The sequence below is a fragment of the Neolamprologus brichardi genome, chromosome 10, assembly GCF_056152115.1.
Source record: "Neolamprologus brichardi isolate AB-2024 chromosome 10, ASM5615211v1, whole genome shotgun sequence".
Lineage (NCBI taxonomy): Eukaryota > Metazoa > Chordata > Actinopteri > Cichliformes > Cichlidae > Neolamprologus > Neolamprologus brichardi.
The window spans coordinates 33,174,060-33,190,760 of NC_142113.1; the positions used below are offsets into that span (position 1 = coordinate 33,174,060).

General features: G+C 44.8%; 1 protein-coding gene across 2 annotated transcripts; it reads right to left on the reverse strand.

The window, feature by feature from the left end:
* Positions 1-501: 501 nt before the first annotated feature.
* ap4m1 (adaptor related protein complex 4 subunit mu 1) lies at positions 502-16,682 on the reverse strand. 2 transcript variants are annotated; one of them, XM_087847563.1, is made up of 16 exons: positions 16,172-16,682; positions 15,599-15,657; positions 15,301-15,386; positions 14,764-14,870; positions 14,567-14,663; positions 13,265-13,375; positions 12,017-12,094; positions 11,445-11,507; positions 11,175-11,241; positions 10,187-10,240; positions 8,491-8,597; positions 8,180-8,271; positions 4,136-4,180; positions 3,628-3,678; positions 1,952-2,069; positions 502-940 (listed from the first exon to the last, which is right to left on the reverse strand). In XM_087847563.1, the coding sequence occupies exons 2-16, from the start codon at positions 15,654-15,656 to the stop codon at positions 749-751; spliced, it is 1,326 nt and encodes a 441-aa protein (XP_087703689.1). In that variant the 5' UTR covers position 15,657; positions 16,172-16,682; the 3' UTR covers positions 502-748. The 2 variants fall into 2 exon arrangements, with proteins under 2 accessions (XP_087703689.1, XP_087703688.1); XM_087847562.1 differs by having other exon boundaries at positions 15,599-15,660.
* Positions 16,683-16,701: the final 19 nt, after the last annotated feature.

Consider the following 16,701-nt stretch of genomic DNA (forward strand, 5'->3'; position numbering starts at 1 on the left):
CTTTGGAGAAAAAGCTTTAACAGCTTTTTTTACGAAGTCATTGACTTCTGCAGGGTAAGACCATCACATGTGCCAGGGTGGTTTCACCCTTAACCCCCACTGATGGTAATGACCAGCGACTGTCAGGATCGACTCCAGACAGGTTAAATACCTCGGACTCTCCACCTCTTGTTTTAGAGCTGAAGAAGCTCCTTGGATGAGACGTGACACGTCTTTACAAACATAAAGACGTCACGCTGCCTTCTTTTCCCCAAACTTTAGGACTAGCAAAGACAAACAATGTCAGATTAAACCCGTTAGCTCCTGAACATCAGCATGAACAGCAGGTGAAGGAATTCACTGGTTTAAACTTTAGTTTGAACTTGAGCAAAAAGAACTAATAACAGGGATTGTTTATGAAGGCCTGAATGGAAACGTAACAGCTGGCTCTTCACTTCCAGGATGCTTACATCATCAGCGCCACCATCCATCCATCCCGAGGAAACAAAGAGCTACACAGTGTCCTAAAGCTCAATTTTAATTTCAACTTCATGTCATGCCTAAAGGTTAAATGCAAGGAGGACAAAGAGAAGTGGAACTGGTCAGCGAGCAGAAATGATTCAACTGAATCAGCACGAAGCTCCGATTCTGCACAAACCACCAAACACAGAGTCACAAAAGGATGAAACAGCGAGAATCACATTTGCGTTATTGATGTCACGTGTCTCGTCTCCAGTCCTGTGATCAGTCAGTAAGATCATCCAAATGTTCAGATCCGGATCGTGTAGGAGTCCGAGTGGGTGACGTATCGGACCCAACGCTGCGAGGGGCCCGGCTGGATGGGCGACAGGCGCAGGAAGCGGATCTGCAGCCCCGTGGCGGTGATCTTCGGCAGCTCGAAGCTCAGACCCACCGGACCGACCTCCAACATCGAGGCCGAGCTGAGGCTGGGGACCTCCAGCTGAAAACAGGGGGGCAAAGGTGAGGGGTGGGGTTAGTTAATCATTTATATGTTCATGTGATAACTTGTCATCTTTCACACAAACTACAGGCAGCCGAGGTTTTCACCTGTCTGCAGATTCGCACAAACATTCACAAAACTCTCGGTAAATTCATATTTTTCCCTAGCGACCGGTGGTTGCCGGGCAGTCACTACCAGCCTTTAGGCCTGTGTGAGCAGCCAGCGTGACGGAAGCTAAACGTTCCCTCTATTAATATTTCTGTTTTCTAGGAACTTTTTAATCACATTGATGGTAATGAATCAGATTAGCGTGTTTTCACGGGACAGTCATGTGAACACGCCGTACTCAGGCTTTTTCCAATTGGCCCGTCTGTTTCCTTCAAAGCACAAAACCTGAACTGTTTCTTAGGATTACACATCACTGCACCGTCCTCCATCTTGATTTCAGTGATCACATGACCATTTTGCCTCTTGTTTGGAGGATGTCCTTTCAGACCTAACAGAGCGATCAGCCCGCTGTAACAGAGGGCGTGAAGCATGAAGAATAACGTGTGATTGGAGCTCCCGATCGTTGTTGTCACTGCTGTGATGGCGGCCATGTTTGCGCTTCATTTTTGTGAAGCTGGAGGAAGCGGTTCAGTGTCGCCCGTCTTACATTGATGTGTTTGAAAATTACATCACAAGAGTTTGTGTATTTGATTGTTAGTACGAACAAATCTACAGATATTCCAGGCGTGTGGTCACCACACATGTGGCGATCGTGGCTCAAGAGTTGTAATTGGAAGGTTGCTGGTTCGAGCCCCGGCTCCGACAGTCTCAGTCGTTGTGTCCTTGGGCAAGACACTTCACCCTGCTGGTGGTGGTCAGAGGGCCCGGTGGCGCCAGTGTCCGGCAGCCTCGCCTCTGTCAGTGCGCCCCAGGGCGGCTGTGGCTACAATGTAGCTGCCATCAGCAGTGTGTGAATGTGTGGATGACTGGATGTGTGATGCGCTACACAAACACCCCATTTACCTTGAACAGCGCTGAGAGCTGTGTCCCTCCAGCGAAGCGAGCGATCTGCCAGACGACGGCTCGGCTCTGCGGCTTCAGCTCGGCGCTCTGATCCGGGCTGCTCAGCTCCTGCGACAAACTGAGCAAACAAACAAACGTGAGCGGCTTCATTCACACCTGACAACCTGCCGCAAACCCCCCCCCCCCCCCCCCCCCCCCCCCCGCCAGAGGTCAGAGGTCACCTGGCTGCTGTTACAGACATAATCTCAGTGTGCGGCGGCGAGGCGGAGAAGCTTTCAGACATGATTTGATTGGTAATCCTGACGGCAGCTTTCAGCTGATGTAACCGTCATTTTCCACAATGCTGCTCCGTCTGTAACTGAACTCTGTGGTCGTTAAACTGACCTCAGCTCTCCAGTCACGGCGAGCGTAACGTCCAACAGGAAGGACGCAACGTTCATCAATCAGTCGCAGCTGTCGGCAGCAGTTTGTAAAGCAAGGCCTCAGATGAGACTTCATTCTGATTCAAGCAGCTCAAAGCCGTCTGGAGACATTTGGGAAACATTAGGCTTTAACCTCCCAGGACCTGGCGTCCATCACATTTTGGGACCAAAATACTAATTTTTGCTCTACAAGGGCCTGATATCCACTTACGAGGACGTTATGCTGCCACTGTTCTATCAAAATGTCAAACGAATGTCCTCATACGTGGATTTCATTTTCATCAAAAACAAAAATCAGGTAAAAAACAAAAATCAGGTAATTCTTTGTTTTTACATTCATCGGGTCCCAATCAGGCCAAACAGCAAAGAGAAATTAAAAATGCCATGAAAGAGTTCGTATCTTAGGAGGTTTAAGCTTTAAACTTTTGAAACATTTTCTTAAAACTTTGTAAAACTTCATCGCTGTGAGTTTGCCACATTAACACAAGCTGTACAGAAACCTCAGCTCACACCTGCTGTGGAGAAGCTGGAAGATTTACGCCTGGACGGAGCGAGAAACCGCGACCCCTCTGCCCCCCGGCCTGTGCTGGAGACACAGCAAAGAGCTGGACTACCTGTGAACCCTCCACAGGGTCCAGGTATCACCTCCTGCTAGCAGCAGTGACACTGAGACCAGCCAAATGCAAAGTGTCCTGTTTAGGGTTTGTCTCGTTGGTGAACCTGATTCCCCCCCGATCAGTGTCCCTGATGTTTCATTGAAATGACGGCACAGTGATTAAAAAGCGGCGCTGTAATCTTTCTGATCAGTGGATTACATCTGATCATGTGATCTGTGAGTTTGACAGGCTTTTAAGTAAATTGATGTCTTTATGATTTGACTGGTTTGGACTCTAAACCTAAACCATCACTGCTGCCTGTACGTCACTGCAGGCGTTTCCACCTGTGACTGTGCAGCAGGACTCTGTGTCCACACATCGCTGACTTTGATTTCCATGACTTTCCTTAACAAATAAGAACCGCCCCTCCTACTTTGCTAATGTTGTTCTCCATTTAAAACACTTCTAAGAAGAGCCGCGCTTTCTCCACAGGCTCGGGGAACTCTCGTCTGGCCTTGAGCTTCCTGTTCGGGCAGGTGTCAGTGACGTGCAGAAGAATAACAACTGAGTCACATTCAAATCGAAGCGCCGGCGCTGCGTTTACATACAGACTGATTTCCATGAGAAGCAGCAGCTGGTTTGAATGGCAGCGCCTCACCTCACAGAGCCTTTGGGGACGGGGATGGTGGCACACACGTTGATGGCGGCGCTGCAAAACAAAACAATGACGTCATCATCATCATTATCACTCGAGCGCTGCACTGACGCCTCAGCTCGCTCCTCGCTTTGTTTACAGTGATCGTAAAAAAGCTGTTAAAGCTTTTTCTCCAAAGCTGTGATTCACTCAAAGGAACATTATTCTGCTCGCTTCCCTCCTCAGATCACAATAATCCTTCTTTATCTTAAACAGCTGAGAGGAAAGACTCACATATCCTCAAACTCTAAAAACACTCCTACACTTCCCATCATGCCTCTGGATTGTGTGAGCCCCTGCTGACTGCTTCCCCAGATTGAACTCTCCTTTTTAATTTGGTGCGCTGGCCCTTTAAAGCGGCGTCTGGCCGACAGCAGCTCGTGTCGTTTCCAACACGGACGCCGTGAATCATTCAAACACACCTGCTGCACCTGAAGCGCTTTCTGTGTAAATATGTGGGATGCAAACAGACCTCTTTGGTGGCAGATCGCAGCGAAGCTTCATGTACATCAGCAGCCTGCAGAGAGGAGAAACTCCCAGAGTTAATAAAACCAGCTACAACAAAACCAAGATGGTGCCGAGTAAAGCTGTGAGCTGTGTGATGTTAGTGAACAAGCCGATCTCCACAAGGTCAAAACTAAAGAAATAAAATAAATAGACAAGTTTTAGTCACCGAAAACTGCCAGTAAACTGTGATGTGACTTTACTGCAGAAGGTTTTCTTGTTCACTGATAAAATGAACGAAACACAGAGACAGGCTGGCAGGTCAGCAGGTTAACTTTAGGTTAACGAGCTTTAATAATCAGTTTATTCTATGCTTCAGTTTTACGTTCAGTTACAATTTAAATACACGTTCCTGAGCTAAAGTCCTATACTGCAGTTCCTCTAATGTCCACTAGAGGCTGCAGCGGTGAGTGGGTCCCCACACCAGAAACAAACATGTTTACAGCCTGAAACACAAACTCTTCCTTCTCTGCAACATCATTTCACACCTGTATGTTATAGAGGTGTGAATCACCATACATCCCACGATACGATATTATCACGATACTTAACGCACGATACAATATTATTGCAATTTTTTAAAATATTTTGCGATATTCAGATTCTGTACATAAAGGTAAACTTTATCAATATTCATTTTCTCTAATATCAAAGTCTCACACTCAGTCTTTCTCTCATTTCAGTTTGATTGTTGACAAACTGAACGGTTTGTATTACAGTCTAGTCCAACTTAACTGAATCAACCATCTGGTACAATTATAGCTATTCTGAACTATGCAGTTTATGAAAACTATGCAGCCCCTTCAGCAACTGAAGAATTTGAAAGTAAATTAAAACAAAATATAATTTTACATTAAATCAAAAAGTTTTAAACTTCATTAAAATAAAACATGTCTTAAATTAAAATAAGTAAACTGTCATGTTTATTAAACACATTTGGACAGTGAAGGAATGTCAGGATTCTTGCTCAGAAAAAGGATCAACATGCTCTGAAGTCAGAGCACAAAAACCTTTTTGTAACAAAGTATCGATTTCTGCTGTCCCTGTATCCATACATTATTAGCAAACAAAATATCACCATGCTACACAGTATCCATTTTTTCCCCACCCCTAATATGTTATAACTCATGTGTTTAACCTGCATTAAGGGTTATAGTTTCCATCAGGGGCGCGTCGCTGCTTTAGGAGCATTTCTATAATAATCCTGCTGTCGGGTTGTTGGACCAACAGGAAGTCTGAGCTCCTGTTTCGGTGAAATTCTGGGATGTTAATTGGACGTTTTTTAGCATCAGTTTGCAGATGAGATGCTGCAAACTGAAGTTAGGTAGCTTTAGCTGATATGATCAACAATCATTTGCATATTATTGATCATGAACCTGAGCTCTCGGCACCATTGTTCATCAGTGGAGTTATTTCAGTCATTATGCAAATGTGGAGTTTATAAGGTTGGAAAGCTGCAGTCAGCTGAGACTGAAGAGTCACCAGGATGATGATGATGATGATGATCAGTATCCACTCTCTGGGATTCAATGATGGCTCAGTATTGCCCCTCTTATCCAAATACAGTCACATGGTTACGGTGTGACAGTCAGCACTGCACAGGCCTGTTGGCTAAATCTGCTGTCAGCCTGATGAGTTTTGTGCTCACACTGAGGCTGCAGTTGTTACTATGAAGCAGGGCCGGCAACCCTGGGTTAACTGATGGCACAACCATAGCTGGACTGGCCCGATGGTGAGTTTTCGTTTTTATGGGCCGATGATTTTTTTTTTTTGTAACAGTATAAACAATGAAAGCTGGTGGATTGGTCAGGATCTGGTCGATGTGTAAAAATAAGTCAGTTGTTTGGTGGTGGCTGTGGTGGAGCTTCCACAGAGGCAACAGGTGGAGGAGAGAAAGGGGAGGAGAGCCCCGAGGCGGCCGCCGGTCCGACTGTCAGGTGAACTGAGCTTCAGGTAAGAAGTTATAACCTGCAGTCTATCTGGGTCAGATATAAACCAAGTTTAGGTGGAGTTTATTTTCGTTGTGCTGACTTTTTACAGTCAGTTACAATAACTCGTACTGCTACTAGCTAGCATGACGGAGTTTATATACAGCTGGGTGGTGCTATGATGTTACTGATGGTGAACTTTATTCATAAGGTTAGTTAGTAGAGTTGCCAACCATCCCGTAAAAAGACGGAATCGTCTCGTATTCAGAGAAAATATTACTCGTTTCGTGTTGAGCTGAAAAGGAACAGTTTGTCCCAAACTTCAGCTAGAATGAAAAAGACACAAAGCTGGAGTTATTCTGTCTTTGCTGCAAAGCTGCCTCTTCTCTCATTCTCCCCCCTCCCTCTCTTGTTTCTACTTCAATCATGAAACTGATCAATGATCAGCTGATCGTCTCTCTCATTTGTTTATCGCCCATTTTGCACCAGAAAGAAGAAACCAGCGGATGTTGCGTTAAACAGCAGCAGCACGTTTAAGCTTGATCAGCTGCTGTTAGAATTTATTTAATATTAATTTCTAGTATCAGCTGATGTTTGCTGGAGCCACAGCTGTAAAGCTGCTGGTCATGATGTCTGTTTGGATATATGGTGAGAGGGAAACATGAAGATGAAACAGGAGATGTCCTTACTGAATCATCAGAGCTGAACAGCTGATGGAGAAACAGGTTTACCTTTTAGGTGAAGTTATGAACTGTTTCTGAGAGACAAATAACACCAGGATCCTTTTCTAAGCAGCTGACAGCTGGTAACTGTGCAGGGGCGGGTCTAGCAAAGTTTAGCCAGGGGGGGCCATGTAGGGCATTAACAGGGAGAGGGGGGCACAAAGAAGTACTTTCTTATTCTCATTTAAAATGTCTCGTTTTTAATAAATAATTATCTAAATCTTACAACCAAAGTTTTTATCTGATGTCAAATGTATAGAAATCTTACATATACCAACAAGACTGTACATCACTGTCACCACAGCGTTTGTTTTCATTCAAAGCTGCATGTTCACCTGCTGGACGTCACTACCTGACAACTTTAACTGTCTTCAGAACATTGCAGAGGCCTTATGGACAGGATTTGGCTCTAATATCTGAGTGAGCAGGTTTATTCTCACATGAGTCCTCAGGCAGCCTCTGAATGCTGGACACTCGGAGACCAGAGATCACATTAACATGTGTGTCTCTGTATTAACAAACATGCCATATTGGCCCAGTTTATTTTCCTTATCATTGTCGTGAGGAGACCATAAACAGCATTTGTATTTTCTGTTGTTCAGTGCATTTGCTGTTATGGATAAAATAGTATAAAGATAACTATTCGCTGATAGCTGCCAACATCTGAACAAATATAATCTATAAAGTTGATCTACATAGTGTGTAACTGTTAATATAGAGCGTTATTAAATTTATTGCTAATGCAGTCATATGGCCCTTTGACCTCTGAGCAAACTTTAGATGCACTCATCATCAGAAAGGTTGTCGACCCGGCTATAAAGGAGCTGGCGTCCGCATGTACAGGAATAGAAGGCGAGCTGCACTAAAGCAGCAGGAAACGAGGGAAGAAAGCCTGTTAACAGGGTGTAGGCTGAAAACTGCTGCAGCAGCCTGCTTCCTGTTTTCCAGCACATTTTTCCCTTTATGGCCGTTAAATGTCAGTTTGAGCTCAGGGAAGCCTGCAGTGAACAAACGGGTGAAGAATCAGGCGAATAAACCTGATAGGGGGCGCCAGAGCTCACGCTTTCACCGATCAAACCTCACCTGCCTGCAGGAGGTGAAACACCTGCTCAGACTGTCTGCCCTCTGCTGGCACAACTGTCCAACAACAACCTCGCCCTGTTCTCAGAGCAGGACCTGCTTCATGTTTGCATAGTGTTTGTTTAACTTACAGGTTTTATGAGAAATGTTTAAGGAGGCCGCGCCACATTTTAACTGGGGAGTCTGAGGAGACAGCGCACTGCTGGAGCCTCTGCTGGACGTTAGAGGAACTGCAGGTTTCTGAACCTCATGTAGTTTGTGTGGATGTGATGAAGGTCCTACCTTCCTCCGTTGTCTCTCTCGATGGTGGGGAAGAGGCGGAAAGGAAGCGCAGACGGCAGGTCGTCGCTGAGCTGGTACTGCATCACAGTTTGCTGCAAGAGGAGGAGATGAAGAGCATGAGGAGCAGTCGAGAGTGAGTGCTCGGGCTCCTTCATGCTCCTCTGTGACTCTGATGGTGCTGAGGAGCAAGGCAAAGCTGTCGCTTCCTGTTAAAAGGGAGTTTTTCCTTCCCACTGTCACCAAAGTGCTGCTAATAGGGGGTCATATGATTGTTGGTGTCTCTGTATGTAATATTGTAGGATTAGGATCACCTCTCCCTGGCTGGGACACAGTCGGAGGATCCGATGGCTGTCAAACTCGTCCAGCCGCACCGCCTGGTGAAAGCTGCACTCGTCGACCCGAACAGCGGCTCCGTAACCTGAACAGGAACAAACACGGCAGGTCACACACTTCATTTTAACCTGCACATCCTCTCGCCTTAGTGATGGGAGTCCATCCAGATGTGGATCCAACATCATGACCCACAAAGAAACTGGGTCACGATGTTGTCTGAGAAACATCACCGACTAATCTGAATCCAGACTTTTCAGGATTCGGGGGCTCCCAGAATACTGACGGCAGCCGCAGTCCGGACTCTTTAACCAGCCCCGCTCAGTACGTGCCGACCTTCAAACCTTTAAATCCACCGTGAAGCTAATAAGCAAACAAATACCAAAATAAAGACGCATGCATCTGTGAAAAGCAAGAACACAAACAGCAGCAGGAAATGAAATCTCTGAGGAAATGAAGCCGTGCTGTTTTTAATAACACCGACAGGATGAAGCACGTTTAACGCTGCTCTGTGTTTATGAGGACGGACATTGTGCACGGCTCAGTTTGTCTTTCTACTCACACTTCACTTTGATCGCTGAACAAAAACACGGCTGCAACATTTCAGCGTGTCAGCATGAAAGGTGTGAATCAGAAACACAAATAACTGCATGAAAGTGAGTAACAGCAAACGTCCCCTGCAGTCTGACCCGGTGCTGATAATCACAGATCACACCACTAAGTGTGATCACCTCTATAAGGTCAGTTTGCTGGTCTGCAGTCCTGTCAGGACGTCCCAGCGACTTCACCCCGAGCTCAGAGCGTGTGATGCTGCTCAGGCCTCAGTTAGCATGCTAACAGTCAACGATCATGACAGGTTTGTAAGGGCTGTAGGAGAAAGCCTCTTCTCTGTACAAAGAACACAGCACCATAGATTAGATGAACTCTGTATACCAGAGTCCCACAGATAAAGCTCGGACCAAACTGGGTCGTCAACAGGACAATGATCCCGAGTACAGCAGCAAATCTCCAACAGAACAGCTGAAAAATAAACCAATCAAGCTGCAACGGTCCAGTCAAAGTGCAGACCTGAGAGAGCTGTGCATGAACAAACAACTCGAATATAGAGTGGACCAAACTCGCCCCACAGTGATGTGAGCGCCTGAAAACAGTCACTGCAAATTAATGCTGCTTAAGGAGGTTGTAGTTGCTGCTGACTCAGTTCTTACAGAACTGCAAACAATAGTGAAAAACTTTGCTTTCAAATTACTTCAAATTACTTGTCACTTAGAAGTGTGGCAGCACGGTGACACGGTGGTTAGCACTGTTGGTGCACAGCAAGAAGGTCCTGAGTTCAATTCCACCATCATGCAACAAGCGAGTGAATGTGAGCGACCCTGAGAAGCTGATGGATGCTCTTCTTCATATCTAAGTAATATCAGTTAAATCCTGTTTCTGTGCAGACGACTCTGTTGTTTATCCCCTTCACTGGTACAAACTCAGATTCCTGCAGTCCATCTCTGTCTGGTTCTTTTTTCTTCTTCTTCGCAGGTTAGAATAGTTTTATCTGCAGGCCAGGCTACAGAGCCTTTCTTCTGCCTGTTCACTCACTACTGAACACAGATCGTGGACTTCATATGTGCTGCATTTACTCTGTGATGACAACATAAAGTCTGCGATGTGATTGTGCGTCTTTACCTCTGAGCTGAGACTTGCCGATGCTGAACTCTTCGTTCAGTCCGATTCGCATCTCTGTTAAAGAGACAGCACAGACACACCAGACTGAGACGAGAGGATGACATCGCTTCAGATGTTAGAGACAAAGAAACAAATCACAGGTATTAACATATAAGAAGTTTATTTTTATATTGTAATGCACATTTTTGTTGTACTGGTTCACTCGCTGCTGCTGGATTAGTTTAATTCAGATCAGAGGAGAGCTACACAAGAAAAAAAACTAAAACTTCTCTTTAGAGGATATTGGGGGGGGAGAGTCGAACTTCTGAATCGTAGGTTGAGTGTAGGGATCGAACAGCAGCATTCATGAAGCAGATGGTTCCTGACTGGCTTGCTGTTCTGCTGGACGAGAACATGAAGCTGGACTGTTCACGCTCAGGTTAAGTTAGCAGTGTTGTTGCTGTCATGCTGTGATGTCTTTACTGTTGCTGAGTGTGAAGATTAGCTGCGACTGAGGAAACCTGACCTGTGCTCAAAGTTCAAGGTTTGTCTTTATTGGCTCATTATGAGGCGTTTGTTCACATTATAATAATAATAAACGTGCATCAACACCACTCAGAATAAACGAGACGCAGCCTTTTAAAGGCTCGCCTTTACTCATTGGACTGGCTGCTGCGTGCGCCACCTATGACATCATCAACCGTAATGACAGCTGTGTGTTTCATTGTGCGTTTCTCTGTTTGATGGGAAGTTGCTGGTACGACTTCACATCTCAGCAAAACTGCAGACTGATCTGATTTGTTTCCTCTCGTTTAAACGAGTAAAATCAGTCGTCAGGAAGTGACTTTAAATCCTCCAACTCACTGGAGAACATACGATGCTTCATCTTTTCTTTAGCACTGATCCTTGGAAAGTCCAGTTTCAGACACATCAAGTGTCAGATGTGTGAGTGGACGGGACCAGCTGATTGAACCACAGACACCACCTGTGTGGCGGCTCGCTGTCTCACCTGAGCAGCTCGGCATGTAGCACTTCACTCTGATCTCGCCCTCCACGTCTGCCTTCATCAGAACTCCCTGCAGCACAAACCAAAGTTCATCACACCCAACAGCTCTGCACAAAGTTCTCTGTTTTGTTTGATTCATTTCAGAAATCTTTTGTAATTAAATGTTTTTTGACACCAACACATTCCTCAGATTATTCACTCTTATTTGTTGCAAGTCTGAAACTTTTTAAGCTTTTCGGGTGTGACTGTTTTTCTCGCGCTGATGTTACTCACGTTGGAGCCGAGGACAACCGTCATCCTCTCAATCACGTCCACAAATATCTCGCTCTTCCCTCCCTGGAAAACACACAGACCAGATGATCAGAGGACATGAAAAGTTCAGGTTTTTCCAGGAAGTTTTCAGTCCAGCTGGGACCAGACTATTTACTGAAATCTGACAGTCAGTTTCAAACCTCCAAACCTGGTTATAAAACGGAGCAAATGGCTCAAAGTTCCCATAAAAACTGACCGAACTGAACTTTTACTAACTCATATCTCAGTGAACGACGACTGCCTCGGCTTTAGGTGTTCTGAATGTTGATTTAACCTTCGTCTTAAACTAATCAGCTCATCTTCTTGGAAAAATTAAAGAATATCAACATTTTTACACCAGAAACAAAAACATGTATATGAATATAGATTGCCTTCATATTTGAGGCTTGTTTATCTAAAAGATAAAAGCACACTCCAGAGAAACGAGCCCACAGATCATCCACAGACTTGAAGAGCAGCTTGTTCTTCGTCCGTCAGGCTGTCCTCGTCCTCTCGCTCAGCTGTTTCCCTCCCACAGGTGTGCGGGGTTTTACCTGCTCTCTGCTGGACTGGATCGGTCTGGTGGCTGCAGAGCTTGGAGCCACTTTGCTTTGCTGCGTCTCTGCTCCAAACTGCAACGACAGCAAACAAATAAAAACAAGGTCAACAACGCGGTGAAAGCAGACTGTCAGCTGACGGCAGAATGAACACTTTCAACTGAAAATAAAAATCCATTAAAGCTCCACGAAGGCTCTGAGGTTCCAGCACAGTTAGCTCTCAAAGGCACAAACATACAGAGTGTTTCCCCTAAAACAGTCAACGTTACAGCGGCCTGTCTGCCAGCTGCTTTGCAACCCGCCTCAAATCCCCTCAGTTTCTCCTGGTGTCTGATCCTCGCTGCTGTCACTGCTCAGTAAATCTTGGTGATGTGATGCTCCTGCTCTCAAATAAACTCTCTTTTCTTGCTATAAAATAAAGGTGAAGACGATAAATCAAACTTCTTGAGGCAGACGAGCACAACCTCACTGACTCACAGAGCTGCTAACAGTCAAACAGACTGAAGACACAACATAATGAACGTTTACAGCCCAGTTTGACCAGCCAAACATTTCTCCTGTCGGCACAGACACGTTCCCTGGATGTCTAACAAAAACCAGACACAGGGGCTGCTGGGAAACCAGGAGGGCTCAGAAACATACAACAACAAGAAACACTTGTATTCAGCAGCAGAGCTAATAAGAGTCGTGCACCGAGGAGGTCAAAGCCGTCTTCCCGTAACGTCCAGCCCTGGCTGCACGCACTTAAGGTCACAGATTTAAGGAGGAGCCCAGCGCTGACAGAGTAATCCGTCCTTAAACCCTCAAAACTTGGAAGAAAACAAAACGGGCAGTTGTGTCGAGACATTATGGAACCAAGAAGACCGACCTTCAAAACATAGCTCAGATTATCGTCTGCAGTTCATCCAGAGCCTCATTAAGACCAGACAGCTGGAGGAAATGACATCCATCCGTGTCTAAGGACAGATTTACAAAGCACGGCATGGACCTCGGCTCACATATTTGTTTTCTGCTGCCTTAGAAAAAAAGCCCAAAGCCCTGACTGTGAACACCTGATTCTGCCGAAACTCCTGTTTTTAATCCTGTTGTTATGACAGTTCTTATTTCTCTGGGCCAAATCACCTTGAATGATCTGAAAACAAAAATGTGACTTTGATGCCTCCTGAGGACAGAGGGCTGCGGTTCCCCTCGAAGCTGTTAAATGTCAAGAAAACAAAGCAAGCATGTGAGGTGGTGTTACCGTACCAGGCCGACATTGCTGAGGTCAAACAGGCTGAACGGCCTGGAGGTGACGGCTTCGGTCTGGATGAAGTTCTTCAGGACGTCAGAGGACGTCGTCTGGATGTAACCGTAGTCCTGACAGACAGAAGGAGAGGAGGGTGTTTACACGAGCAGAGGTTCATCAAAAGAAAATGTGACTAAAGTTCACACTGCAGGCGAAAGCGCATCAAATCTGATTTTTTGACCCTATGCGACCATCTATCCGATCATGATGTGACAGTGTGAACGGCACAAATCCGATATTTTCAAATCCGATCTGGGTCACTTTCATATGTGGTGCTGAATCGATACATATCTGATGTTTCAGAAAGCTGCTGTTTGATGGTCATGTCACTTTAAATCCGTCTTTTACGTCACCGACACAAAACAGACGCCAATTATCAGCGCCAGAGAAGACATCGCGAACACTTCCTGTCCATCCGGTGAAACTGTTGGGAAGACAACGTTGGAGAAACGTGAACATTTTATTTGTTCTGTATAATCTGCAGATTGTGACAGAAATCTGCAACTATCCTTTGAAGCAGCGCTCCTCTAAAACAGCAATAAGGATCATTATTAGATTATTTACATTATTATGTAAATAACAAAATAACTTAAAGCAAAAATTGGGAAACGTAAAGTCTGAAGTCTTTATATTAAGGACCATCAGTCAAACAATACTGTTGGTCTGGGTCTAAACAGAGCGCGTTGTGTGTGACGTCTTCTTTTGCGCTTTGAGCGTTCACACTAGAGCGCGTTTGCTGTCACATTTTATTTGTAGTGTGAACGAGCAGACAAAAAAATCGGATTTGATCAAACAATCGGATTTGAGCATCAAGACCTGCAGAGTGAACGTAGCCTAAATGCTTGTTTCCCTCTAAGAGAGATGGAGCCGGAGGTGCTGAATCTGCACTACAGAAGAAGCTGCTCCACCCACAGCTCATGTTTTTACTTCTTCGCTGTAAACCTGAGAGATAACGAGCTCCACACTGCTTCCACACCGATGGGAAAACTTTCATATAAGTTTGTCCGATGTGAAAAACGACTTTGGATAATTGGAAGAAAATTCATGGGAAATGAATGAGATCATGAACTCATCAGTGAAGCATTAACAGAGGTCACAGAAAAAGTGCGATACGTTCATTTTCACAAAGACTTCTTCACAGTCAGACCAGAGTCTTCCTCAGGTCTGTAAGAGTGCAGGTTTGAGGCTACGTCCTTCTTTACATATATTAAAACTTTACAGCACCACCTGTAGCCAAAAGGGGGGGCAGCACAGAGACTCACCACGATCTCGTCCAGCAGCTCGTAGATGAGGGCGAAGTTCATCTGCACCGACTTCTCTGATAGGCTGCCGCAGTAATCTTTAACCAGAGCTGCTAACCTGCAACAAAGAGCATGCTCAGTCAGCTCAGGAGCCTCAAACTGTCTGAGGTCACAGCCATCCTCAAACACAAGCAGTCAGCTTACGGATGACCTCGTACCTGTTGAGAAACTCGGTAATGGTGAACGGCGAGGAGCCCGCCGTGGTCGTGGCGACCCAGTACAGTCCTCCCTGCCTGATGTGGACGAAGTAAATATCCTTATGATTCTGCAGGAAAACAAAAGACGTTTAACCAGACATGAGGAGAAAATAACTGGTATTACAATCAAACATAATGATTCCTTCTTCTGAAATCTGAGAAACCTGCTCATTGTTGGTTTAAATGTTTTTAATTATGAGCTGACTGGACAAAGTCCGGACAGAGAGCAGATGTTGCTGCATTGCAGCAGCTTTTGCAGCTGGAAAGCTGACCACATCATGGAAACACTGGGAGCTACATAAAATGAACCAAAACAGACACCAGAACATCATGTGGAGTCCGAGTCAGTCACACGGACCAATAATCGAACTGCTGTGAGGTTAACTGTTCCAACAAACCCTTCAAAAAGTCTGAGCTCCACTTTGTGTGTTTGGATGGTCCTGAGCATTAATCAGCAGGTATGCGTGTCTCAATAAAAAGAAGCCATAACTTATTTACCATGACGACCGGAGGCTGGTCTCCGGTCAGCGCCGTGACCTTCTCGTAGAAAATACTGACAATGTCGTTACCAGCTTCTCCACGGACTGGTGGGTCAGGTCAAGGTTGATGTTTACACACAAAATAAATAAAGCAAGTTTTCAGATTCAGAATTGTCCCCATACAACCGACAGTATGGAGGTCCGGCACTGCCGAAATATATTTACAGTTAAAGTTTACTTAATGGGGGACTAATACACTTATTCATACAGCTTTCATTTGTCCTGAGCTGTTTCCAGCTGTGGGAACAGAAGGATACAGTCTTTATAAATGAGATGGTCCCCCTTCGAGGACAAGATGAAGACCTGAGAGATCATCCTGCTGAGAGACACACAGGAGAAATGAGAAAATAATAATCGTCTTTATTTACTTATATGAATTAGTTATGTTGCAAACAAAAAAGGCATAAAGTGACAGAAATTGGTAACTAAATAAAAACACTGAAAAGGAGATAAAATCAAGTACAATCAGGAAAAAGTTGTTGTTGTTTTTTAAAGAGGAGACTTAAAGTAAGTAACTGAGGCCACGATTTGATTTCCTCAGGCAGATCGAAGCCTCAGAGCTCCTCATGCAAACACCCAGGTGACAATAAAATATTTCGTCCTTAATCAGCTCTAATGATTCTTATGCCGAATTTGACTTCAGAACCAAAATAATCCGGGAAACCCTTAAATGTGATTTTAATGCGTACACGTGTTAGAAGAAGTGAAAAAATATTTTAAAATGACGGAAACTGTAAGCGACCTCAGTCTAAAGCCATTAGCATTCGGAAATTAGCTTTTCACGCTCATTTTGTAAAGCTGAGGTTAATAGCAGTTACTGATTTACTCACCCACAGATGGCCTCCGGGGAAACAGATGTAAAAAAAATAAATAAATAAATAAAAAAGTAAAAAGGTTTCTTTTAACCCTTTTTTTTTTATCCCTAGGAAGCCATGACTGGCAAGGAAAGCTAATTTACTGATCGTAACTGGGAATTCGAGTGAGCTAACCCAGCATATATTAACTCAAAACGGCAAAAATAAGATGTTAAAAGGTGAAATTAAGATTTAAAAAAGTTCGTTTGTAAGCTAGCTCCCGGCTATCCGGGTAGTTGACACACACCACAAGAGCATCTCAGTGACAGGTTAGTGTTTACAAACCGCGTCATCAGCTCGCAATTAGCGCACAGCGCCACCAGCAGTGCGGGAGGATAATTTGAGTGAAAATCCAGTTAAAATATTTAGAAATGTAACCCCATAAATAGCCTTTATAGCTACATCGTCTTTCTATCAATATCAATTAGTGCCACTCACACTAATGACAGTTTAGATATTTAGCCGTGTAAATGTAGCTCGTTTTAAAGACATCCTAACAGCAGGGG

What these genes read in the sequence shown, in the direction of transcription:
- ap4m1 (XM_087847563.1), bottom strand. Translation starts at nt 15,656, where the DNA reads ATGATCTCTCAGGTCTTCATCTTGTCCTCGAAGGGGGACCATCTCATT. An exon ending in ACCAGCCTCCGGTCGTCATG is followed by an intron (nt 14,871 to 15,300) that starts GTAAATAAGTTA and finishes GTTTTCCTGCAG; the next exon opens with AATCATAAGGATATTTACTT. An exon ending in CTACATGCCGAGCTGCTCAG is followed by an intron (nt 10,241 to 11,174) that starts GTGAGACAGCGA and finishes TCTCTTTAACAG; the next exon opens with AGATGCGAATCGGACTGAAC.